Raw genomic sequence first — 27220 nt, forward strand, 5'->3', positions numbered from 1 at the left:
TATTTAAACCTGTGTGTATTTTAGATATATGTAGTAATCATTCTAACACAAGGAATCACTGGGGTTGCTTTTTTATTTTGTTATAACACAGTGTTTTGGGAAAGAGTCTTAAGTATTACAGAATATGCTGAATATCTTAGAAACTATTTTCTAACTTTGTATTTGTATTATTTTACTTTAGTGTTAGATTTTAGACTTTTTAGAAAAAAGAAATTGTAGATTATATATTAAATGAATTTGGCTGTTGAATAGTGTTCATATTTAATTCCATGGACTATTTCAGTAGACAATTTTAGAAAGCTTTTCAACAGTGAAAATTGTCAGTTCATTGCAAAAATAGTTTGTCATCTCTGTCCATATTAATCCTACAGAAATGGTACTAGCATAGTAGTTAAAGCAGGTAGTTAATTATATACACTAATTTTTAAAATGTCCTAGGCCAATAGTTGTAATGCCTTTACTCCTATCAAAATGGAGTTTAATAATGATATCCCTACCCAATTCAACTTACTCTACCAAGTCAGACTGTGCTGGGGCAGATACATGGTAGAAAAGCCCCTACAGCTGATCTCAACATGTACCAAACATTAAGAACTGTCATCCTAAGCACTTCTTGGTGCTCTGTCTTTGAGAAGCACTTAAACAATGGACTTCTTGATTATAATTTTTTATCTTTTTCCTGGAGATTTTAGTCTATTATTTGGCTAGAAATACCACCAAATAAAAAGATTAAAGTCTGCATTTTTCACTCAGTATTTTGAATAACAATGAAATTGAGTGATTGGAGCATTGATTTGTTTCTTTTGAAGGGATTTCGAGACAGGGTTTCTCTGTGGCTTTGGAGGCTGTCCTAGAACTAGCTCTTGTAGACCAGGCTGGTTTCGAACTCACAGAGATCCTCCTGCCTCTGCCTCCTGAGTGCTGGGATTAAAGGCGTGCGCCGCCACCACCCAGCATGATTTTTTGTTTTGTTTTGTTTTCAGATTCAGACAAAGTTTTGCTATGTGTTACTAGGTTGAGCTTGAATATATTAAATAGCCCAGATCATCCAGGAATTCACAGCAGTCTTCCTGCCTTGGACTTCTCTGTCCTGGGATTTAAGCTAGGCATCACCACACTTTGCATTAATGTCTTGAGACTATGGTGTAGTCTGTTCTTTTGCCCTCTTCAACCCCTGCCCCCATTTATTGATGAAAGATTTGTTGTATTCAAGGATTTAGCACATAAACATAATAACCTTCCAGGACATACGCAAGAACAAATAACTCTACCCACCTTACAGTTAATCGAGAAAGACCAGTAACAGAAAAATAAGCCATAATGCTGAGGAGTGTAGTACAGGAAGTCGAGAAAAGAGTCTGAGCAGTCAGGAGTAGTGAATGGAAAAAGAAAGGGCCATTGTTCACCTGGGTAGACAGGTGAAATGACTGACAGAAGTTACACGTGGCTGACTGAAGAGGAGCTAGGCAGAATGCAGAGAAGGAGGTAACAGCCATGTCTAGCACAGCATCCATACTGACTCACTTGAAATAGTTCTTGGACAGGGTGACTTAGCTAGCCTCATTTATAACCTATGATATCACATCCCATGGTAGTTGACTGCTGGAGGGCAGAGATTAAACACTCAGGTTTGTAATGTGATTCCATATAAGTGACCTCAGTTAACCTAGTGCCTTACTAAGGAGAAGCAGTGCTCCACTGGCAGCTGGTCACATTCCCAAGAATTTGGGCCGTGAAATGCAGCAGTGTTAAAGAAGTAAGCCAAGGAAATGAAAAGGTCCTTCAGAATTGACCTGGAAGTCGGTGAAGAAAGTCTAAGTCTAAAGGAAGTGAAGCATACTGGAGATCACTGGTGTTTTAACCAAGAGATCACGTCTCAAACAAAAAGACACAGTGAAAGTTTCATAGAACAGCATGAAAATGAGAGGAGGGAGGGCACACCAGGTCAGCATTGCCAGGTTTGGTTTCTTTTTTCTTTTTTCATTCAATGATTCTGATGATGATTTCTCCTCTCTTAACTCCTCCAAGATCCTCCATACCTCTACCCACCTCCAGGCCTTCTCTCTCTCTCTCTCTCTCTCTCTCTCTCTCTCTCTCTCTCTCTCTCTCTCAAACAAAATAAAGGAGAGAGAGAAAGAAAGGAAACATACAAATAGAAAAGAAAATATACAGCAAAAGAGCAAATAAGACAGAAAAATACCCAAACAAAGCAATTTGAGACAAATAGTCTACAAAAAATACCATTGAATTCTTTTTCAAGACAAGGTTTTCCTGTTTAATAGCTCTGGCTGTCCTAGAACTTTCTGTGTAGACCAGGCTAGCTTCGAACTCAAAAGATCTGCCTCCCAAGTACTGAGATTATAGGCATGTGCCACTACTGCCCATCCTTTTGCATTCTTTTTGTGTTGGCCATCTAGATTTGGGCATGGAGCCTCTCTTGAAGTGTGGTTAATATACCCAGTGGGTCTCCATTGAAGAAACTTAATTTTCCTTTGCAAGTGGATGTTGGTAGCAGATAGCTTCTTTTTTTTGGGGGGGGGTTCGAAACAGGGTTTCTCTGTGGCTTTTGGAGGCTGTCCTGGAACTAGCTCTTGTAGACCAGGCTGGTCTCGAACTCACAGAGATCCGCCTGCCTCTGCCTCCCAAGTGCTGGGATTAAAGGCATGTGCCACCAATGCCCCGCTAAATCTAGTTTTTGGTTTGGTTTTTCAAGATAGGGTTTCTCTGTATAGCTTTGGAGCCTATCCTGGCACTCTCTCTGGAGACCAGGCTGGCCTCAAACTCACAGAGATCCGCCTGTCTCTGCCTCCGGAGTGCTGGGATTAAAGGCGTGAGTCACCAACGCCCGGCGCAGATAGCTTCTTGGTTAGGAATGTGAGCCCATGTCTACTCCCTCAGCACTAGGACCATCTAACTTTAACTTGTGCAGGCCCTGTATGTGCTGCCACAGTGTTTGAATTCTTCTTTTCATCAGTCCTGTTGTATCTGGAGGATACTGTTCCCTTGTAGTCATCCACCCACCCTGGCCCTTGTAATCTTTCCATCTCCTCTTCTGCATAGCTCCTCTAGCCTTGAGGGGGGGAGGGTTTGATGCAAACATCCCATTTAGGACTGTGTGCCTCACAATCTCTGTTCATATTGTCCAGGTATGGGTCTCCGTGTTAGTTCCCAGCTACTGCAAGAAGCTTCTTTGATGATGGCTGAGTGGTAGATTCTACACTGATCTATGGGTACAGCAGAATTCCATTAGGTCATTGTATTGCTGTGTCTCTTGAGCAGAACAGTAGTATTTGGTTTTCTACTAAGCCCATGACCTATCCAGTCTCAAGTCCTTGACCACTTGTATTGTTATACATGAATTTCATCTCATGAAATGGGCCTTAAATCCATTCAGAGAGTGGCTGGTTACTCCCCGTTGTGTTTGTGCACTGTTGAACCACTGTATCTTGCAGTCAGGTCACCGGTGTAGACCAAAGGCTTTGTGGCTGTATTGCTGATCATCTCTCTCCTGAAGTAGTGTGCAGAGTACATTTTAGCACCATGGATGCTAATCAGTGTGGGTAAAGCCCCTAGCTAGGTTTGTGTTCCATGACCTATGTAAGTGTTGTCTTCAGCAATAGGGCTTTACCATCAGTTTGTAGAGAGCAACCAAATAGTCTTGGCAATAGCTTGAGTCGTTTGGGGGTTTCCAGAGAGCCCTTTGGCCAACAACTGAATTATATGTAACCCATTCCTGGCACTGGAAGTTTCACTTGGTATTGGAATATGTCTAGTTGGGGCATCCTCTCCTCTGTTTGGTGACTTCATTTAGATTTCTCTCATATATGTATTTTAGGAAGCATCTACAGTAGTTGGTTTCTTAGTGTTAGCTGTCCCTCCCTTACCCCTCTCTTCCTCACTCCTTCCCATTGAGTCCTCCCACTCTAGGTTCCCCTCCCCATCTCTTCATAACAATATATTCTATTTCTCCTTTCCTTGGGAGATCCTCTCCAACCCACTAGTCCCTTACTAGGTACCTAACCTCTGGTTCAATGGATTGTAACACACACGTCAAAGGCTTTAAAGCTAATGTCCATTTATGTGTCAGGGTTTTCTAGAAAAACACATGATAGAATGATGTGTGTGTGTGTGTGTGTGTGTGTGTGTGTGTGTGTGTGTGTGTGTGTGTGTATGTGTGTGTATATATTCATAAATATATATCCATATCTATATGATATCAAAATATATATGGGATTTATTTGAGTGGCTTACAGGCTGTGGCCTGACTAGTTAACAATGGCTTGCCATTGAGAGTGAGGGCAAGCAGGCAAAGAGCAAAAGCTTCCTTCTTCCAAGTCCTTTATATAAGCTGCCACCAGAAGGTGTGGCCCAGATTTAAGGTGGATCTTCTACCTCAAATGATCTAAGGATCTTCTGTTTCAAATGATCTAATCAAGAAAAATCCCTCATGGGTGTGTCCAGCTGCTTGAGGTTTAGTAATTCAAGTTGACAAGCAAGAATAGCCATCATAACATTTAATATAATGTGTTTAATATAAAACATACATATTGTATCTGCTTTCTGGAAGTCTAGGTTATCTCACTCAGGATTTTTTTCTTAGCTCCGTCTATTTACCTGAGAATTTTGTAATTTTGTCTAACAGCTGAGTAATATTCAGTTGGAAAAATATACCATGTTTTCCTTGTCCATTCATCTGTTGATGGACATATAGGCTGTTTCTAATCTCTGCCTATTATGAATAGAGCAACAACAAACATGGTTGAGCAAATGTCTTTGTAGCAGGACGTAGAGTCCTTTGGAGATATGCCCATGTGTAGTATAGCCAGATCTTGAGGTCTATCCCCAGCCTCACTGATTTCCATAATAGTTGTACAAGTTTGCCCTCCCGCTGTCAACAAATAAGTGCTCCGCTTATCACACATCCTTAGCAGTATGTGCTCTCATTTGTTTTATTGACCTTGCCTGTTTCGACCAGTAGAAGATGAAATCTCAAAGTAGTTTTAATTTGCTTCTCTCTGATGACTAAAAGTGTTGAACATTGAAGTGTTGCTCAGCCATTTCTATTTCATCTTTATTTTCAGATCCTTTTTAGTGTGCTACTTCATTTTTGCCTTCAGAGTTAAAGCATTATTAGTATAAAATGATCCATGACTGTAGTCAGCTATACTCAAGCAGAATCTTAAAAGACAATTGCTAAAAGGGAAGAAGAAGCCATGCAATGTGCTGTCGTTTTAATTCAGTGTACAATGTACAGAGGAAATAGAATTCTACGGAACTTGTCTGTCTCCTGAGTCCTTGCCTAAGGGTTAGCCTAGAGGGAGACAGCTTCTCCTCCTACTCTCATTAGCCAGCTCATCTTTTGGAAGCAAGCTTTTCTACCTTATCTCTCAGATGGTGTCCAGATGTATAAAGGGGCCTAAATGATGATAGCATCAGAATAAATAAATGTGTCTGAGCATTTTGCTGGCCTCTCAGGCAGTAAACAGTGACCTGTAAAATTGTGTCATCAAACCTTTCCTGAAAATGAGCTGGTTCCTTGTCAGTAGCTGTGTGCTGAACTGACCTCAGCTGGGTGAGGTGTGGACAGCTCAATTAGGCGCCATCTTCAGAAGCCCAGGTTGATCACATACCTCCCATAGTAGGCTCAGGCAAGCTTACTTGCTGTCCCTTCAGCTATCTTCTACATCCCCCTTCATAAGAATATGCAAATATTTGGGCCCTACTGTAGCACACAGGAGTAGACTGAGACCTAAGAAGGCAAACTGCATCACTAAGGGATACTTGAATATCTAATCCTGAAAGGCTGTCTCTTTACAGAGTCATGTAGATTCTTACTCAGCCTATGATGGAATGCTTCTTCGGGGCAATGAGAAATGAACTACAGACAGCTACACTGAATAACATGAGTGAATTGTACTAATACTGAATCAACAAGAGCAAGACACAGAAAGGGTGTATAACCTAGGATAGTCACTGTCTATGTGAGGAAGCTTTTTTTCTTTTCTCGTTTTATTGGTATTAACACCTAAAAGTCTGTGTGGAATACTTTTGAACTTTAGACTTGGAAATCTCCTGAAATCCCCTGGGAATTTCCCAGCTGCCTCCTTTCTTCTGTAGTGACCTTTGCTGCTTATGCCGCTGTCTGTTTTTGTGTTTGTTACTTGTTTTTCATTATAAAAAGAATTAAAATAGTCCCATGGTTTCTTTGGGATTGATAGTTTGTAGTCTCTATATAGAATCTGTTTATTTGTTTGTTTTCTCAACAAGAGGCAAGTACACAAAGTTTAACAAATTTGATAAAAGTAACTTGTTCTACTTTATAAACGAAGAAAATGGACTATAAAATATTAGTCTCTAAAATGATGAGACAAATGTGTGAAAACTATTTTCAAGCTTGTTTCTTATAGATGTTGGCCTACTGGAACAAGAGCAAAGCCTGCAGAAGATGAATAATCATAAGGATTTCCATAAGTTGGTGTCCAGTAATAATGCCTTTTAAGACCATTGGAGACTTCTGCAAGGTAGACATGCCCATCCACCTCATATGGTTCCACATCTGTATTGTCTGGGTTTAGCCGGCCACTCTTCATCAAATCTGAATATGCCTAGGATTTTAGAAAACTCTCATTAGGAATATAATTTATTCAGTTTACAGTAGTTGGCAAATAAGTAATCAGTTTAGCTGTGTTGTTTTGTAAATTAAAATATTCTTAATAATATTGCTGAATTTTAGTATTATTCCAGATATAGGTAAATTTTATTATTTAGTTATACATAATGAAAGTATAATATTATAAAACTAACTTCTAAGTTTTCACATATAAAGCATGTTTTCATGTGTAAGTCCTATGGTGAATCTCTGAGTTAATTCCCTATAATACCAATTTTGTGACCCATGGTCAGATTTTTCATGTGCTCTTAAGAGGAGGTAGGTGGTAGTAGGCAGAGTGTGGAGCCCATGTGCAAAAGCTGAGGCAGGAGGATGGCTGAGTTCAAGACCAACTGAGCTACATAGCAAAATCTTGTTTCCCTCAAATAAATCTGATGTTAGTAGGGCCTCATACCTCAGATAAACAAACAAACAAATAAATAAACAACCCCATATGGAGTTCAGTTGATGAGTCCCCTGAAGTCAATATGGAAGTTTAGTTTAAAAAAAAGACAATTTCGTAGTATTAGATGGTGACCTATTGATTATTTTTTTTATTGTAGAATTTTATGTGTCCCTATGGCATCTTGGTGTGTATGTTAAGGGCATCGTACATACTTGTGAGCTGTTTTGTGAATAAAGGTGACATTGTAGAAAAATAGGGGAGAAATTTTGACATGAAAAGATTTCCAAGTTTGGTTTTGCTTTCTGTTGTAGCTTTTCATTATTTTTGGTTCCATAGTCTGTATACAGCTTGTGCTGTGTGGAACTCTAAAGAACATGAGTGTTTCTCTGAAAACTATGGAACGTTTATTTTTGGCCAGAACTTTTACAAATCTTATGCTTTTTTTTTTCCTCCTCTCTTTTCAAATGAAAGCTTTTTATCGCTATGTTTTCTGTCTCTAAAGTAGTATAATTCTTAGCAGCTCATGGAACTTTTTCTAAAACTGACCTCATACTTGAACACAACTCTCAACAGATACAAAAAAATTTAAACACCATCCTGTGTTGTATCAGACTACCATGAACTAAAGCTACATTAACAACAACAGAAAGTTTGCAAATTAATGGAAATTGAACAACTTGCTACTAAATGAAAAGTAGGTCAAGAAAGAAATGAAGAAGGAAATTGAAAACTTTTTAGAATTGAATGAAAATGAAAATACACAATATACCCAAACCTATGGACCCAAGAAGGCAAGTTCATAGCACTAAATGCCTACATCAGAAAGCTGCAGAGGTCTCATTAGTAACTTAACACCACACCTAAAAGCTCTAGAACAACAACAAAACAGCATCCAAAAGGAGTAGGACACATGTACCCCACTCCCTACATCATATAAAGACTCAACAAAGAGAATTACAGACCAATTTCCCTTATGAACAAAGATGCAAAAATTCCCAGTTAAATATTTGCATACCAAATCCAAGAACACGTCACAAAGCTCACCCACCATGACAAGTAGGCTTCATCCCAGAGATGCAGGGATGCTTCAGCATAGGTCAGCTGCACAGCTTCTCTCTGATTCCTCATCTTGACACATGAACAACTTTGCTACATTAAATCAATTGTAATTTTTGTTTTCATTTGGAGGAATTGGGAAACTGTGTGACTCAGTGATCCTTAATACTTGTATATGGCATCTGATATCTTCCCTAGCCGCTACTTTTTAGGGTTTAAGTTAAAGATTGCCCAAAGTATAGTGTGACACCTTCTTTGAAATCATTTGTAAAAGGAGCTAACAGGTATCACAGAGCCCAACAAAAGTCTGAATTGAAAACACTTACCACACATGTAGCCTCATCAAATTTGTTTCCCCAAATGTAGATATTAGATAATATGAGGTTTGTTTTCATTGACTGTGAAAGTGCAACAAGCCCTTCTCCTTCTATCTTGTTGCTGACTACAGACAATCTGTAAGAAAAAATAACCATTGAATTCTGAAGCCCCACAAAGAATCTCAAGTCAGCATCAACACTTATTAAATCCATTTTATTAACATGTTTTAATGTGGTGATCCAAGTACTGGCTATATAGGAGCTTTAATCCAAGGAACCTGTTTTTTTATTGAATGTGTCGTGTACCCAGGAAAGGTTCCAACATATGAAAACATATGAAACATAGCCCACTCACTCGTTCCTTCTTTCTTTCTTTTTTTCTTTCTTTCTTTCGTTCTTTCTTCTGTCCTCCCTCCCTCCTTTCTCTCTTTCTTCCATTCTTCCTTTTCTTTATGTATTTGGTCTGCATGTGCAGCTGTACACCAGAAGAGGGCATCTGATCCCATTGTAGATGGCTGTGAGCCACCATGTGGTTGCTAGGAACTGAACTCAGGACCGCTGGGAGAGCAGCCAGTGCTCTTAACCACCGAGCCATCTCTCTAACCCCTATTGGTAAATGTTTGAGTAGATTACAAATACAAGTATCATGTTAAATCTTTTTGAATTTTCTGTTGAGTTTGCGATAAGTAAGAGTTTTGGGGCCTGGAGAGGTAGCTTAGCAGCAATTACAGTTCTTGCGGATGCCCCAAGTTCTGTTCTCAGCACCTGCCTTAGGCAGCTCACAGCCATGTCTAACTCCAATTCCAGGAGATGTGATCCCTCTTCTGGCCTGTGTGTACACATTTGGTGCATGTGTAAATAAACAAGTGAATACACATGCATAAATAGAGAAATAGAAATTTTTCTCATGAATTTGCATTATATTCATTCAATTTTAAAAGATACTACTTAGAATTTTTTACTTATTTTGATTAAATATAAAAGCCATACTAACGCTTTAAGACTCCTGTTGTGGGAAGTTAGAGTTTCACTGAGGTACTTCGCGCCTGCGTTTTCTATTCTGTTAAAAGAAAGATCTATTACTTCCAGGGTAGTATTGCTTTTCAGTACATCAGCCAAATACACCATTCCATCACGGGTTATTTTATTGCTGGGGAAGAAAACATATTTAGCAATATTTTAAAAACAAAGTATTGTTCTTACATTCATAAGATACTTGAAACCATATAGTAAGTTTTCTATTTCCAGCTAGGTTGCTCAACTTCAAGAATAAAAATTCTCCATGTGGGGCTGGAGAGATGGCTCAGAGGTTAAGAGCACTGGCTGCTCTTCCAGAGGTCCTGAGTTCAATTCCCAGCAACCACATGGTGGCTCACAGCCATCCATAATGAGATTTGATGCTCTCTTCTGGCAGGCAGTCATGCATGCAGGCAGAACTGTATATATAATAAATAATCCTTAAAAATTACCTATTACAACATTAAAAAATATCTCCATGAAATAATGTTCCCATCTGTCTAGCAATCAAGTTATTACAGATATATTGCAGTATAAGCTAACCTAATAAACCCTACAGCTTACGATAAAAGTTCACCAACAGTTGATAATCTCCTACACGTATTTTACATATTATGAACATTTGTGGACTGTCCTCAAGACTTAGTCTTTGTATTATCATATAAATTATCACTTACCAGCTGACATCAAGGTAGCGTAGGCTGCTGTTCAGATACAGTGCGTTGCACAACTGTTGCATACCAAAATTTTTCATGTCATGTTTACACAAGTGCAGTTCAACAAGGAAGTGATTTTCTTTCAACATGTGTCCCATGTGAACTGTAGACTCTTCCTAAAAATAGATCTTTTCTGAGTTTGAAGTATTACTTGTCCATCTCAAGAGCATATATTTTCTTAAAGTTAGGTGGATTTGTTTTTGTTTTGTTTCTTGATACAGGGTCTTGTTAGGTAGCTCGGGCTGGTCTCGGTGTTTTGGCTCTGTTGCCCAGCCTCCTGAGGACTGGTGTTACAGGTGTGTGCTACCACATCTGGCCTTAAATTAGTTTATTAAAAATACTACATTAAAAACGAGACAAGGCCAGGTAGTGGTGTCACATGCCTTTAATCCCAGCACTCAGGAGGCAGAGGCAGGTAGATCTCTGTGAGTTCAAGGCCAAACCTGATCTACAGAGTGAGTTCTAGGACAGCTAGGGATACATAGAGAAACCCTGTCTCCAAAAACCCAAAACAAAACAAAAACAACAAAACACAAACAAACAAAAAACCCTGAAAGGTTGGGCAACAGTAGTGCACTCCTTTAATCCCAGCTCTTGGGAAGCAGGGGGATCTCTGTGAGTTCAAGGCCAGCTTGGTCTACAGAGTGAGTTCCAGAATAGCCAGGCTACATGGAGAAACCCTGTCTCCAAAAAACAAAACAAAAGTTTTATTAAGACTCTTAGTTTAGGGTTAGAGATATGGCTCACTGGGTATAAGGACCTGAGTTCAAACTCCCAGTCTTCATACAGAAGCAAGGCATGGCCACATATTCCTAGAGTCTCAATGTTGGCTAGTAAAGACGGGCAAATCATGGGAGCGCATGTCCAGTTAGCTTAATCCAAACAGTGAACTTTATGTTCTGTCTGTCCTCTGGCTTCCTCCTCTGACCTCTGCACACACCCTCACAGGCACACACTCACATATGCATGCTTATACCACACACACACATACACACAACAAAATTAGAGTCTATCACATTTTCACTTGGCATATATGTGTTAAAAATAAAAATATCATTATTGCCTCAAATCATATCTGGCACGTGCACGAGTGTGTGTGTGTGTGTGTGTGTGTGTGTGTGTGTGTGTGTGTGTGTGTGTGTGTGTTAGTGAGGGGAGCATACAGGAGTGGACCAGGTCTTAACCTCATAGCATGGGCTGACTTGGGAACTCAACATCCTACCTAGGTCTCCCAAGAGCACTGGGATTGTGACACGTGGCACTATGTGTAGTTCAAATGAAATGTGTACCTTCTCAGGTAGCAGGAATTTGTAAAAAGCAGTAACTGAGTGACTTAAAAAGAAGTTGGTTAATTTGGCTTACAGTGACAATAGTAGTTATTTTAAGAGGAAAACCAGCAAAGCATTATTTTTTTTTAAATCTTACTTGTGTAACCCTTCCCCATTCCCTCAGTACGTCCCTGAGTTTGTCACTGATCATCATCTTGACGGCTTAAGACACAAAGACGTTTCTCAATCTGTTTTATCTGCCTTCCTTCCTTTTATAGTGCTTGCAAGTTCCAGAACATGTTTGTTCATTTTTAAAGTTCTAGGAACTTTAAAGGATGTTTAAAGGAACAGTCTAGCTGTTCCTGGGTAAATGCAATGCATGTGCATACACACATTTTCTTCCTCAGTGAGAATTTGAACACCAAGTAGTCTTTTAAGTTTTTATCAAAATCAAGCCTAAGTGGGCCAAAGCATTTTGTTAAGAAGTCCCTGTAACATACTTTGTGAACAAATCATACTGTTTTACTCATCTTGAAAAAATGTTTAGATTTAGTTATTTTATGTGTATACATGTTTTGCTGCATGTTTATCTGTGTACCTGTACCGTGAGTGTGTCTGGTGTTTGCGGAAGCCAAATATGAAAAATAGCACTTTAAAATATGCTTAATTCCCAGTAACAGAAAGGGGGAACAGTGGGACAGATAATTCTAAACTATGGCTAGTGCTTTAGAAGTTGAAGGTTTATTTGGACCGTGAAGCTTCAAGTCATTGTTTGAACTAGATCTCATGCTGTGGACTGTTCTTTTCTTCTCTTGTTGAGACCTTTAATAGAATGAGTTCTTATTCCTATAAATTTTAGGGGTTTTTATTTTTACGTTTTACTTGTGGGGGGGTGGATATGCGTGTGCATGCACATATCACTGTGCATGTGTGGAGCTCAGCAGACAGCATACAGAAATGAGTATGGTTCTTCCACCACTCAGTCCCTGAAACTGAGCTTGGGTCATTAGGTTTGGCAGCAGAAGCTCTTTAACCCCTGAGCCATCTTGCCGATCCAAGTTTTTATTTCCTTAAGGAGAAGAATCCCACCTAGAGGGATGTGAAAAAAAGGCAGCCACATTTTCATCTGCCTCCAACAAGAACCTTAATGTATGGAAGGGATCAAGTTCAGGCCTCCCAAACTATATGCATGCACTGTGGTGTTCCAAGATGCAATGGTTCAGCCGTGTCCATAGAGCAAATGATAAAACAGCTGACACTGGGCTTACATGGCTTATGAAACTTTTAAGCACACATTCTTTCTTTCGTCCAACTGTCTTACACAGGTTTACACAGAATCTGTGTTTTACAAGCTTGCTGCTTAAGTAACAGCAGCTAAATGTATACAAGTCACCAAGAAGTGGCATAATTTTCCTTTCATACTTTACAAGCTGCAGTTAAATATAATAGGACAATCCTAAGAGTGTGGTGTATTCGTGCACCACAAACCCCAGTAGACCTTAGCCTTAGTCCAGTGGACACTGTCATCACTTTGAATACTGACCTGTTCTCCATACAGTATAGGTCGGTTCAGGTTTATCCCCTTGATTGCTTGGTTTTGAGTGAGTACTGTAGAAAATGCTATCACACTTTGCAATCCCTACAAACAGGTAAATCCATCAAGGAAGTTAGTAGTGTGTCCCTGCATTACAATTTCAAGATAATTGTTTATACAAAGGTTAAAACATCTCTTCTTAGGAGTGAATTGTTACCATATTCCTCCACCCTGCCCTAAAGTCTGCAGCATGCTTAGGGGGTTTCCTAACATTTTAGTGCCTGTTTGCTAGGTGTGACTCTGGCCTTGCTCCTAAGTCCTTTAGGAGCCCCACAAATGAAGAGACAGACCCATGGATCCCAGCTAAATCTCATATACATATAACCTTGTGCAACCATTCATATATTTCATATAAATCATTTATTATGTGTACAGTGTTCTGCCTGCAAGAATGCCTGCAGACCAGAAGAGGGCACCAGATCTCATAAATGGTTGTGAACCACCATGTGGTTGCTGGGAATTGAACTCAGAACCTCTGGAAGAGCAGCCAGTGCTCTTAACCTCTGAGCCATCTCTCCAGCCCATTCTTTGATATTCTTACTGGTGCATTGAGTGAGTGCAACTGGGAAGGTTGTTGGACAATTTTACAGTTCCTGTAGGCCTCTCCAAGTCTCTGACTGGAGGGCCTGTCCTCCCTTATCTTTGTGATTTAAACATACAGCCTGCTATGCTATTAAATGGCTTTCTCTTGCTGCCTCTCATCCAGTTATCAGTAAGTCTGAACATCCAAAAGATGTCAAATTAGTTAATCTCTGAGTGTTTCTGTGGCTGTTATTCCTGCCCAAGCTCTCCTCGTCGCAAACCTGGATGGCTGCAGCAGCTATCCCGATAGCCTGTTGGCTTCTACTTGCTGCCCTCCACTTCCCATAGAGAAATGAGATCTTTTAAAGCATTAATCAGATTATGTCCCTCAGCTTTAAGCCTTCCCATGGTTTGCATTTGTATCACTTCTATTCTCCGCCCCACAATCTGTCCACACAACCTTGCCATGAACTTGTGTTCTTGAGGGCACACAGTACTTTTACACACTCACCTACCTTGTGATGTGACATAGCTTACTATGGAGAAGTTTAGTACTGTTTGTTTCTTTTTCTTTTTCTTTTCCTTTTTTTTTTTTTTTTTTTTTTTTTTTTGTTTTTCGAAACAGGGTTTCTCTGTATAGCTTTGGAGCCTATCCTGGAACTCACTCTGGAGACCAGGCTGGCCTCGAACTCACAGAGATGCGCCTGCCTCTGCCTCCCGAGTGCTGGGATTAAAGGCGTGCGCCACCAACGGCCGGCCAAGTTTAGTACTGTTTTACTGGTTAGTTAATACCATTCTGTTTACTTGGGTTTTATGTTTTGCTGTACTGAGAATTGAACCTAAGCTCTTGTGCATGAACTCAAACTGAGCCCTTTTAAATTTTTCTTAAAATTTAAGAAAATTTGTCCATACTGGTCTTGAATTCATTCTGTAACCCCCAGTCTTCCTGACTCCTAAGTATTACCTGCTCAGGTTTAGGCATCCATCTCATCAAATAAAATTACCTCTTCCCAATCAGAGTAGTTGACTTTCTTTCAAGTACTTTCCTCTGTTGATTGATATTTCCCCGAGTAAATTTCAAAGCCTCATGAAAGCAGAGACCATCTCAGATTCACTGTTGCAACCTTTTAGTATCTCAAGTGACTGGTGTGTGTAAGCAGTAAACTTTGACTCAACTTCCCAGGATTGTACTAGTTGCATTCTGATCTTTAAAAATATCCCTCCAAACCATTGCAGATTTGGTGTCCTACTGATTTGGCATTAATCTGAAGTTATACAACAGATTTAAAGGTCTCAAGACTTGAAAACATGCTCAAGAAAAGTGAAATTTAGCATTTGAAGACATGTAAAAAATTGCAGATCTTGTTACCTGGTGGATGAAGCCCCTACCGCAGCTGTTAGCATCATCACAACTTTCACAGTACAACATACTTGTTGCAAAATAATTTTTTTTTGGGGGGGGTTTCGAGACAGGGTTTCTCTGTGTAGCTTTGGAGCCTACCCAGGCACTCACTCTGTAGACCAGGCTGGCCTCGAACTCACAGAGATCTGTCTGCCTCTGCCTCCCGAGTGCTGGGATTAAAAGCATGCGCCACCAATGCCCAGCGCAAAATATTTTCTATCAGAAGAAATCTATATTAATACTGAGGAAATAGTATTTGTTGAGTTTAAATGAGCATATCTTTTTCTGTAAGTCACATACAGATTAAGATGAGTTATGCATTGAGTTCAGAAATATCTTTATTATGCTAGTTATTGTGTTTATTGTAATATGATTTTTAAAACTTTATTTTATGTACAGTTGCCTTGACTACATGTATGTATGTATGTGCACCATGCACATGCAGTGTTGATGAGGCCAGAAAAGGAACCAGATCCCCTAGAACTGGAGTTGCAGATGGTTGTGAGCTGCCATGTGGGTGCTGGGAACAGAACCAGAATTCTCTATAAGAGCAGTAAATGCTTTTAACTCCTGGGCCATCTCTACAGTCCCTATAATCTAATTAACAGTCTATATTACTATGGGAATGGAAAACCACATTTCCCACGGGGGTAGAGTAACCATAATAAATGTCTTGTCAGAGTAGCAGCATTCACGCATACAATTCCAGAACTTGGGAGACAGAGGCGGGAGAATGAGTTCAAGCTGGCTTGGCCTACATGGCAAGACCTTTGCTCAGAACAAACAAGATGAAACCCCACCCTGCTGTTCCCCTGGTAGAAGAGCCCACTGCATGAGTACTCTCAGAACCAGCTCACCAGATCACAGTCACCCAGATCCAGTTTCTCCAGGGATGAGTTAATCTGCAGCATTGCAGCAAAAACCATGCCGCCTGTATTTTCAATCTTATTTCCAGTCATTCGCAAGTATTTGAGAGTTCTGTTTTTCTGGAAGAGAGAAACAATCAGAACTTAGTTGCTTCCATTTGAATCCACAAAATTCCCAATTAAATGAGTCAGAAAGTCTTATTATTTACAAACTCATTTTTATAGAGAAAGAGTAGGACATATTCTGTAAAAGTAATGTCTAAATTCTCATAATAGCTGACTATTTTTAAAGAATGACCAAGAAACAAATACCCAGGAAATAAAATAAATTTAATATTCTTTCATTGGAAATTCTGTAAATCTGTTCCATAGGAAGAATGTATTACTGAATTGAAATTCACCTGGCAAGAACAGACTATTCTAAAATGTTCAATGACATTGACTTCATTCACCATGTTGTATAGGCAATACTGTAGCTAGTTCCCAAACACTTCCCATCATCCTTTGAAGGAGCCCTGTATCCAGCTGTCAGTCCCCATTTCCCACATTGCTTGTGTGGGGGGTGGGGGGAGGAATCAAAACCAGTGATTCACATGTGCCAGGCCAGTGGTTCTCAACTTGTGAGTTGTGACCCACAAGGGTGTCAAATGACCCTTTCACAGGGTTCACATATCAGATATCCCACACACCTGATATTTACATTATGATTAATAACTAGAAAAATGACAGTTATGACATAGCAACAAAATAATCTTTTGGTTGGGGGTCATTACAACATGAGGAACTGTATTAAAAGGTTGCAGCATTAGGAAGATTGAGAACCACTGTGTTAGGCAAATGCTCTGTCATTGAGATACATCCCCAACTCCCATTTTTATGTTATGTGTATGGGCGTTTGCCTGTATGTATGTACATGCCTGGTGCTCATGGAAACCAAAAAAGGGTATTGGATCCCCTGGAACTAGAGTTAAAGTCGCATGTGCTGCTATGTAGGTGCTGGGAACAAAACCCAGGTCCAAGAGCAGTAAATGCAGGTAAAATAAAACTATAAGAACAAGTACATCTTAAAAGCAAAAAGCCAACTGTTGTCTGAAAGCAGCTAATCTCATTAGCAAAGGCGCAGGACTGAACAGATCGGTGCACACTGAAAATAACATTGGAAACAGTGGCCCTCAAGCCACTCTTAGAAGACAGAAGCCACTTCATAATCATAAAGGGAACACTCCACCAGGAATGTACAGTGACTGCAAGTGTACTGTATAACAAACACTACTGGACATAATGTGGAAGGCCCAGAGACCCTGTCTCAAAAATGAGGTGTCCAGTGGTAGAGGAAGACATAACATCAGCCACTGGCCTCCATGCACCTGGACACACACATATATACAACACACACATACAAGAAAAGCAAGAACAAACCCAAATCCAAAAGTGATAAAATGGACACTAAAAGGATAATGCATGTACTCTGTTGAACAAAAAGTTGATTATTTGAAAAAATGAACAAGAGTAAGATATCCTTAGTCATACCAGCCAAAAGAAACACTCAACAAAGCTAGAGATGATGAAAAAGTTTTGTTTTAAGATGAAACCTAAGGAACAGTTTGAAAGCAAATTCAAACAAATTGGAAAGTCTGAAAAAAAATGAGTATGTTCCTAGAAACATGGAAACCAGCAAAATTAAATCCAGAGGCTATAAATAAGGAAAGAAAAGGATAAAATAGTCACATTGTACATGGTCTTATACTATATATGAAAAGTCCTAAGTAGTCCACCCCCAAAATCTGTTCAACCAGTAAGTTCAGTGAAAGCAGAATATAAAGTTTACCTAAAAATCAATTTCTATATTGTAGAAATGAACAACCCCAAGTTATGTTAAGAATAATTCCAGGCAAGTGTAGTAGTACACATCTTTAATCACAGCACTCAGGAGGCGGGGATAGGCAGATCTCCGAGTCTGAGGCCTGCTTGGCCTACATAGTTGTACGCCATCCAGGGCTACATAGTGATACCCTCTTTAAAAAATGAAATCATTCCATTTTAGTAGAATCAAAATGCATAAAATATGAGGGATACAGTTAACAAAACAGGACAAATACTTGCACACTTCATAATTAAACTGCCATATATTCCAAAGAAGATAGAGAGCTGAGTAGTGCAAACATCCCATGTTCAAAGACTGCCATAGTTGGCATTGTTAAAATAACAGTGATCCCCACACTATCTATAGACATAACTAATTACAGTCAGAAACCCCAGCTGCTTTTCTTCCTGAAATTGACAAAATACTCTTAAATTTGTCTGGGAATGCAATTGACCCAGAAGAATCAATATAATTTTGAAAACTTGTTACTGATATATCACTCATATCTTCATTTTAAAAAACTACAATTAACAATTAAGGACTGGAGAGATGGCTCAGAGACTAACTACTCTTCAGGGGTCCTGAGTTCAATTCCCAGCAACCACATGGTGGCTCACAAACATCTGTAATGAGATCTGGTGCTCTCTTCTAGTCGGTAGGCATAGATGCAGGCTGAACACTGTATACAAAAGTAAATAAATAAATCTTTTAAAAAAAGAAAGAATCAGGCAGCATGGTATTAGCTGAAGACAGAGCCTGAAAGTACTACAGAAACAAGCTTTACATTTATGTTCAACAATTTTATTTGTTTGTTTGTTTGTTTGTTTATTTATTTATTTATTTATTTATTTGAGACAGGGTTTCCCTGTGTAGCTTTGGAGACTGTCCTGGAACTAGCTCTTGTAGACCAGGCTGGTCTCAAACTCACAGAGATCAGCCTGCTTCTGCCTCTTGAGTGCTGGGATCAAAGGCGTGTGCCACCACCACCCGGCTATGTTAAACAATTTTTAAAAATTTATTTGTTTAGATTATGACAAAGTAATTCCTCCTTCCCTTATCTCCCTCCAAACCTTCTCATATAACCTTCTTCTTGCTCTCTTTCCCAATTGATGTTTTGAAAAAGGTGCCGAGACAATTGAATGGGAGAAGGAATCGTGTTTTTAAGGCTTATCTTTGTGATAACCAAATATCCTCACATAAAAGAATGAACTTAAGACTCCTACTTCACACTATATACAAAGATTAAGTCATAATGGGTGAGTAAAAGAAAACCCTTAGAATCAAATAGAAGTGTAAATCTTTGCAACTTCAAGTTAGCCAAAGCTGCCTTAGATAGAACACTAAAGGCATAAGTATCCTACTGACTAAATAAGCATGAGCGTTGTCAAAATCAAATGTTTTGTTTCACAGGCTGGAGAGGCGTCTCAGTGGTTAAGAGCATTGACTGCTCTTCCAGAGGACCTGACTTCAATTCCCAGCACCCACATGGTAGCTAACAACTGTCTGTAACTCCGAGATCTGACACCCTCACACAGGCATACATATAGGCAAAATATCAATGCACAGAAAACAAAAATAAATCAATTTTTAAAAGTTTTGTTCCAAAGAACATCAAGTAAGTGAGAGAAAATATTTTCAAATGACAAATCTGATAGGGTCTTGTATCTGGAATATATGGAGAACACTTACAACTCCAAAAGACCACCAGCCAGCTATAGGGTACAACTCTCTAGCCCCATGTGTTCAGAAAACTGAAGCCAAAGGATCACTTGAGCAGAGGTTCAAGGTTAACCTAAGCAAAATGGTGAGATGTCATCTCAAAACAGACAAAATCCAGGCTTTCAAAGGGGGCAAATGACTTGAACAAATGATCCCCCAAGGAAGAACACATGAGATCACTGGTAGATATTAAGATATTATTCACTGGGGGCTCCTCACTCACACCATTCAGATAGTTAGGACTGAGGTGTCAGGGGCCTCCTCACACCACTCAGATGGTTAGGACTGAGATGACAGCAACACTCATGCCGAGGATGGCAGGGCACAGAACTCTCACGTTGTCAACAGAACTGTTAAAAAGAGTCAGTTCCTCAAAATGTTTCACAGAGCTATCACATGGTTCAGCAAGTACACTCCTAGGTATGTACCTGTTCAGCGGGATATCTGTACACTGAGTGAAGATGTGTTGCTGTGTTTGGTGTAATAAAAAGCTGAACAGCCAATAGCTAGGCAGGAGAGTATAGGTGGGACTTCCAGACAAAGAGAGAACTCCAGGAAGAAGAAAGGCAGGATTTCACCAGCAGAATCAGAGCAAGTTGGACGTGCCCTACTGAGAAGAGGCAACCATGTCATGAGGTAGAACATAGTTTAAAATATGGGTTAATTTAAGCTGTAGGAGCTAATTGAGGAAAAAAAAAAAAACCTAAGCTAAGGCCAAGCTTTCATAATTTTTTTTTATTTTTTTCATAATTAATAAGTCTCTATCACTATTGCAGGCTGGCAGTCCCAACAAGAAAGCACTACTATACCCTCCACCAATCCAAAATATTTGTCCACATAGAAACATGAAGATGCAAACTAGTGTTATTTATAATTGTTAAATGTAAAAACCCAAATGTCTATTGATGAACACAATGTGATATAACTACAGAATGGGATATTACTGAACAATAAAAAAATCTGTTATGGGGCTGGAGAGATGACTCAGCAGTTAAGACACTGACTGCCCTTCCAGAGGATCTAAGTTTGCTTACCCAAATAGCAGTTCATGACCATCCATAACTCCCAATTCCAGGGACCCTGGGACCCTCTTCTGGCCTCCCAGTGAACCAAGAAAGCATATGGTGCATAGACATGCATGCAGACGAAACACTCAAACACACTAAAAAAATTTCAAACTATGTTACAACATTGATGAACCTTGAAAATATTAAGCCATAAATTATATGATTCTATTCATATGAAATAAATGGTTAGTGGCTGCAAAGGCTGGGGAGTAGAAATCCTCCTGCCTCTACATCACAAGTGTTGTGGGATAGGGGAGGTCCTTCTGTATGCTGTGAATATATGTTTCTCCTATTGGTCGATGCTGATTGGCCAGTAGCCAGGCAGGAAGTATAGGTGGGGCTACCAGACTAGGAGAATACTGGGAGGAGGAAGGCAGAGAAACCACCAGAGAAATGCCATGTAACTGCCCAGGGAGCAAGAGGCCCAGGTATCACCGTAAGCCAAGACAAAGTGGAGATACATAGTTTAATAGAAATGGGTTAATAATTAAGAGAAAGCTAGCCAATGGAAGCCTGAGCCATCAGCCAAACAGTTTATAATTAAAAAAAAAAAAAAAAAAAGCCACCAGAAGCTAGGAGGTGATGGTACACACCTTTAATCCTAGGACTCAGGATTAAGAGATAGATGGAGGGGCTGGAGAGATGGCTCAGAGGCTAAGAGCACTGACTGCTCTTCCACAGGTCCTGAGTTCAATTCCCAGCAACCACATACACAACCATCCATTATGAGATCTGGTGCCCTCTTCTGGTGTGCAGATATACATGGAAGCAGAATGCTGTATACATAATAAATAAAAATAAAATCTTTAAAAAAATAAAAAGAGATAGATGGATCTCTGTGAATCCAAGGCCACCCAGAGTGAATCAGTCTAAAGGAGAATAATAGCTCACACCTTTAATCCCAACATTAGGGAAGTATATAAGACAGAAGCAAGGTCTCAGACAGGCCTTTGTTCTCCAGCCACACTGAGGAAAGACAGCAGCTTGAGACTTGGTAAAGAGCACATGTGTGGATCAGCCCTTTCAGCCTGAGCTAGAAGTGAGAGCTAGTGGCTGGTTGCTTTGCTTTTCTGATGTCCAGGTGAAGTTTGAACCCCAATATCAGTCTCTGGGTCATTTATTTATTCACGTTACACACCAGGGATAAAAGACATGTGCCACCATTCCCAGCCTCTCTAAATATACTTTTAAAAATTTTCCTTGAACTGAAAACTTTGAGAGAGGATGTTTTGTGCAACCAATTGTGTTAAATGTTTCTAAGGAAGAAAAAGGCTTGTGTGGGCTCCCAGTTCAGTTTGGAGACATGGCTGGTCACATTGCAACCACAGTCAGGAAGCAAAACGAGATGAATGTCAGGGGCTCATCAGGCTTTCTCCTTTCCATGTTTTACTCACTCTACATCCCGTAGCCCATGGAATGCAGCCACCCACATTTATGATAGGTTTTCTTTCCTCCGTTAAACTCTGCAAATGCCTTACAGACACCTCAGAGCTGTGACTCCTGTGTGGTCCTAAGTCCAGTCAGGCTGACAATGAACTTAAACTTGATACCTAAACACACCACTTATAAACTGCACTGGTCCTCGGAGGCACATGGCCGTCTCATCAGCATCACGAACTGAGTGCATTTCCATGATCCCCCCTACGTCTTAGCAGTTCCAACTTTATTACAAAGTCTAAAGCTGCTCTGAGCCTCAAGGTGCTCTTTTTAACTGTGAGCCCCTGCAAGACGAGAAAGTAAGTTACACACTTCCTGTATACAGTGGTACCAAGTCCATTCCAATAGAGATACATGAGCGGACATGGAAGGATCAGACTACGGCAAGGTCAAACCTGAAGCTGCATGTCCAGCATGTGGCCTCCAGCTCTGTTCCCTGTGGCAATTCTGGCCTCTTTCAAGGGCTGGCTCCCTTTGTGCCTGCAGCTTTCCTCAGTACACATCCCATGTTTCTGGTATGTTTAATACCCTGCCTTTCCACTGCTGCTTAGACTCCACCCCTCATACCTTCACTCACAGCTCAGAAGCCCCACAAGAGCATCTGCCCCTGTCACTCTTTGTATGGCCCAGCATCATTCTGGAACCTTGGTGCAAGTCTTCACAAACTTGCCACACTTGTGTCTTGCATGCCTGCAAAGACTCCACTACCTGGAAGATGCCCCCTGAGTTCTGCTGCCAGCTCACGATATAGCCTGGTCTCCTTGGACCACAGCAGCCTCTGCTTGCCTTCATAGTTGGACCTGGGAGAAAACTTCCTTAGGTGCCCATTTTCCAAAAGGGTACCCTTGAAGGCTGTATTTTTTTTTTCAGGAAATGTACTCTCAGATGAATTTACATTGATAACATCCTGGAGTCTTCCACCCAACAGTCTTGCATTCAAGGCAATGTTTCTACAGTATGGTGAAAAGTGTGAGGTTTCTCTTTAAGATGGTACCTGCCTTATTAGTCCCAGCCACTCTGTCAGCTCATGCTGTCTCCAGTCCTATAGCCATGCTCACTCCTTCCCGTGCCATGCTGTAGCTCTCTCCCGTATTTCTGCTGTCTTGCACTGACAGAGAGCCCTGACTGAGCAGTGTCTGTGCACACCCTGCACACCCTGCACACTTTGCATACCCTGTACACTTCAAATCGCCTCCACCGAACAGTTCCCGCCATTACTCTTGAGTTCAGCCGCACTTGAAATTTTAGGAGTAGAAGACTCTCTCCAGCCCTCACTGAGCCATCTCAATGTCCACATTGCTACCAGCACCCTGGGCTTCCAAACTCTCAACACCGTGGCTCATTAAACCCCACTTAACCTACTCATGGTTCCAAATGCTTCTACATTCCCTCCACAGACTAGTTCTAAAAAGCCTTCAGCCTATAGAGGTTTATTACTGTAACACTGTCTCAGTAGCAGTTTCTGTATTGCTCACATCTCTCTTGCTGTGACCAAATACCTGCCAAGAAGCAACTTCAAGGAGCAAAGGGTGGCTGGTTCACAGATGGGGAAACACAGTCTACCGTGATGGGGGAGGCATGGCAGCAGGGATGAAAGGTTACTACTGTACTGCAGTCAGACGTCAGAGAGACAGTGGCATTCATTTAGAGACAAGATCTTACATATGTAGCCTGGACTAGCCTTGAACTCAGCCACCCTCCTGCCTCTTCCTCCCAAGTTCTGAGGTTATAAGTGTGTACCGCCATAACCCAGCAAAGCTGTTTAGCAGTTTTTTTCCAATGAGTCCAACGTTCTCAAATAAGAGCCACAGTTTTTATAAACTGAACCATACTGAAACTATATATTTAAGGAGCTGAAGAAATGTCTCCGTGATTAAGAGCAATTACTGCTGTTGCAAAAGACCCAGGTTTGGTTCCCAGCACTCATATGGTAATTGACAGTCACCTGTCACTCCAGTTCCAGGAGATCCAATGCCCTCTTCTAACCTCTGCAGGCACCAGGCACACATGTGGTACACAAACATGCAGGCTCATACACATAAAATAAAAATGAATAAATCTTTGGGGCTGGAGAGATGGCTCATCAGTTTAAAAACAAAAACAAAAACAAAAACACCCCAAAACAAAACAAAACAAAAAACTGCTCTCCCAGAGGACTCGGGTTCAATTCCCAGCACCAATATGGTGTCTCACAACCATGTGTAACTCTAGTTCCTGGGGATCTGCCTCCCTGTTCTAGCTTCTTCAGGTACCAGGAATGCATGTGGTACATAAACATATATACAGGCAAAGCATCCAATCACACACACGCATGCATGCATGCACACAGGCACGTGCGCTCACACGCGCGCACGCACACACACACACACACACACACACACACACACACACACCCCTGCACACAAAATTGAAATAACATAAGCACACATTAACTTTGGTTATGTTATTTCTAAACTACAGGAAGTTAAAATTCACAGGTAAAATACTACTTTGAGGTATATCAATGCTTACATGCAGTGCTTTGGCAATCAATTCTCCACCGTCAGGTCCAATATCATTAAACATAAGGTTTAAGTAAGTAAGGTGTGGTTGTTTCTATAAGAAGGAGAGAAAGGAGCTATTACATTTGTATTACTGGATATCGACTAAGCTGTGCAACAATTTAATTAAAAGCATCTCCTATAAAATCTAACAAAATTCCAACAAAGGCAATCACTAAGGAAAAAAAAAGGAAGTTACCTTTTTCTTTTAGACACTGCAGTAGCAATATCATCAAAAGGAAAGGACTCCAGTCAGTTTCACCAACAACTGAATCTATGGACATCTTTCAGTATTTAACTATGGTTTGCCAAAGACAACTCAGGAGCTCCAGGTATCAGCTCTGCTGAGACCAAATATAAGTGGATTCCCATGTAATTCAAGAGCTACACATACATACTTAGGATCCTTGTGTTTTCCATATTTAGTGATTGCCCGTATGCCATTTATCCACATGGTTTCACCTCAGTAGAACAATGGACAAGACTATTTGGTGGCAATGTAATACCTGAAGCAGTTTTGCAGCATAGTAGGCACCAACATCGCTTATGAGGTTATACCTCACATCTAGACCTGAAACACACATGTGAACATAAACTGATATTCCTCATAAAGCATGCTAAAAATTGGGAAAAGGAAAAGCAGACACGTTATTCTTAAGCAAACGTACCAATGATCAATGACCGGTTCCTTAAAACTTTGGAAAGAAGCCAAAAATCTTCACCTGTCAATCTTTGTACCTTCCGTAAGCGGTTGTTCCCAGCAATGTTTAATATGATTTCTTTTTCTGGTCTGTCAAAATAAAAAAGACAAAGAAAGTGATAAGGAGGACAACGGTGACATGAAGTTTGAAATGTGTTGCTTGTGAATAGTGGGACCACAGACCTCACAAACCAGTTTAACATAGTTAAATTCCCCATCATTTAGTTTCTCTCATACACCACACTGTCCTACTTTTATTTCTGTTGTAACAAAACATCCCCACAAAAAGAAATTTAAGAGCCAGGCTCTGTTAGTGCACCCCCGTTTTGTTGTTTTGTTTTTTGAGACAGGGTTTCTCGGCATAGCCCTGGTTGTCCAGGAGCTCACTCTGTAGATCAGGCTGGCCTCTAACCCATAGAGATCCACCTGCTTCTGCCTCCTGAGAGCTGGGATTAAAGGTTTGTGACACCACTGCCCAGCTGGTACACTTAATCCTAGCACTCAGAAGGCAGAGGTTGGCAGATGTCTGTGATTTGGGGGCTAGCCTGGTCTACAGAGTAAATTCCAGGACATCTAGGGCTAAACAGAGAAACCCTGTGTCAAAACAACCAAACTAACAAAAAGGAAATAAAGGGGAAAAAAGAAAGAAATTTAAGGGAGAGTTCATTGGTTTCAGCTTTTGATTCCAAGTCATCTACCCTGAGGAGAACTCACAGTGGAAGGAGCCTTAAACAGCTAGTTACATCTTACCCACAGTCAAGGATAGACAAAGGCCAGGTAGTGGTGCATACCTTTAATTCCAGCACTCACGAGGCAGAGACAGGTGGATCTCTGTGAGTTCTAGGTCAGCCTGGTCTACAGAATGAGTTCCAGGGCAGCCAGGGCTACACAAAGAAACTCTGTCTAGAACACTCCCACCATCAAAAACAAAACAAAACAAAACCAAAACCAAAAAAAAAAAAAAAAAAAAAAACAAGGAACAAAAAAAAAAAAGAGTAGGAAGAAATAAATGCATGCATTCTCAGTTGCTTCATGTGTTCAGCTTGATTTCTCCAGTCTTATCCAATTCAGGACCCTGGTCTAAGAAATGATGCTGCCCACAGAGGGCTATGTCTACCCACAGTCATTAACTTAAATTAAGAAAATCCTCCATAGACATGGGCATAGGCTAACCAAATGTAGAAAACTCCTCATTGTTCCCAAGTGATGCCCAATTGTATCAAGTTGAGGAAGCTAACCATCAAACCCACTTTAGACTGAACACTTTGAAGACACTTTAGGTTTCTGCTGTGATAAACACCATTACGGAATCAGCTTGGAGAAGAAAGGGTTTATTTCTTGGGTCATACTCCACTCCTGAAGGAAGTCAAGTAGAAATTCAAGGCAGGGACCTGGAGGCTGGAACTGAAGTAGAGGCTATGTCAGAACCCTGCTTACTAACTTGCTCCTCATGGTGTGCTCAGTCAACCTTCTTATACCACCCAGGACAGCATGCCCATGGTTGGTACCACCCACAGCTGGCTAGCCCTTCTACATTCATCATTAATCAAGAAAAATTCCCCACTGACCTTCATACATGCCATCTGGTAGAAGCAGTTTTTCAACTGTGGTGCCTCTTTCCAGGTAAATCTAACTTGGGTGAAGTTGACAAAACAAGACAGAAACAACAGCAACAACCAGGACAAAGGGTATGCCTGAATTCACTGAGCTCAGGGGAACAGAGATAGCTCCAGGGGCCCGGATTGAAAGCTCCTGGTCCAAAGCCCTCCCTAAAGACAGCTATTTCACCTAGGATCTCAAATTGTCCCACATCTATCTATTTCCCTGAATCAAAAGCTATGTCTACTTTACCAAGCCATCTTGAAATGGGAATAAAACCACTGAATGGTCCAGAATTTCACAGAAATGATCATCAGTGAGTATTTTTGATATAGTTGAATATTTATTCATCTTCCTTACTTCTCTGTAATTTCTTCATCCAGATCTTTGAGTATATTCAGTACAAAAGGATTAGTTTCCCGTAAGTTTTCTGAGCAAAAGTGACAGTACTGTACTTGGAGCTTATCCATAGACTCTGGAG

At 40.5% G+C, this 27220-nt stretch overlaps 2 protein-coding genes across 2 annotated transcripts in view; one reads left to right on the forward strand and one right to left on the reverse strand.

Annotated features, from left to right (window-relative positions):
- Positions 1–6372: 6372 nt before the first annotated feature.
- On the reverse strand, positions 6373–27209 carry Lrrc34 (leucine rich repeat containing 34). Its single transcript, XM_035450737.1, has 10 exons — positions 27100–27209; positions 25109–25230; positions 24947–25011; positions 24412–24495; positions 15805–15933; positions 12973–13068; positions 10123–10277; positions 9423–9578; positions 8438–8564; positions 6373–6605 (listed from the first exon to the last, which is right to left on the reverse strand). The coding sequence occupies exons 1-10, from the start codon at positions 27207–27209 to the stop codon at positions 6402–6404; spliced, it is 1248 nt and encodes a 415-aa protein (XP_035306628.1). The 3' UTR covers positions 6373–6401.
- The window catches only part of Lrriq4 (leucine rich repeats and IQ motif containing 4), a 47343-nt gene continuing 26536 nt past the window's right edge, over positions 6414–27220 (forward strand). Inside the window, exon 1 of the mRNA XM_027392039.2 lies at positions 6414–6521. Within this exon, the coding sequence (XP_027247840.1) occupies positions 6489–6521 (33 nt within the window). The 5' untranslated portion in view covers positions 6414–6488. The remainder of the gene's footprint in view (positions 6522–27220) is intronic.

Source organism: Cricetulus griseus, assembly GCF_003668045.3.
Source record: "Cricetulus griseus strain 17A/GY chromosome 1 unlocalized genomic scaffold, alternate assembly CriGri-PICRH-1.0 chr1_0, whole genome shotgun sequence".
In the NCBI taxonomy this organism is placed as follows: Eukaryota; Metazoa; Chordata; class Mammalia; order Rodentia; family Cricetidae; genus Cricetulus; species Cricetulus griseus.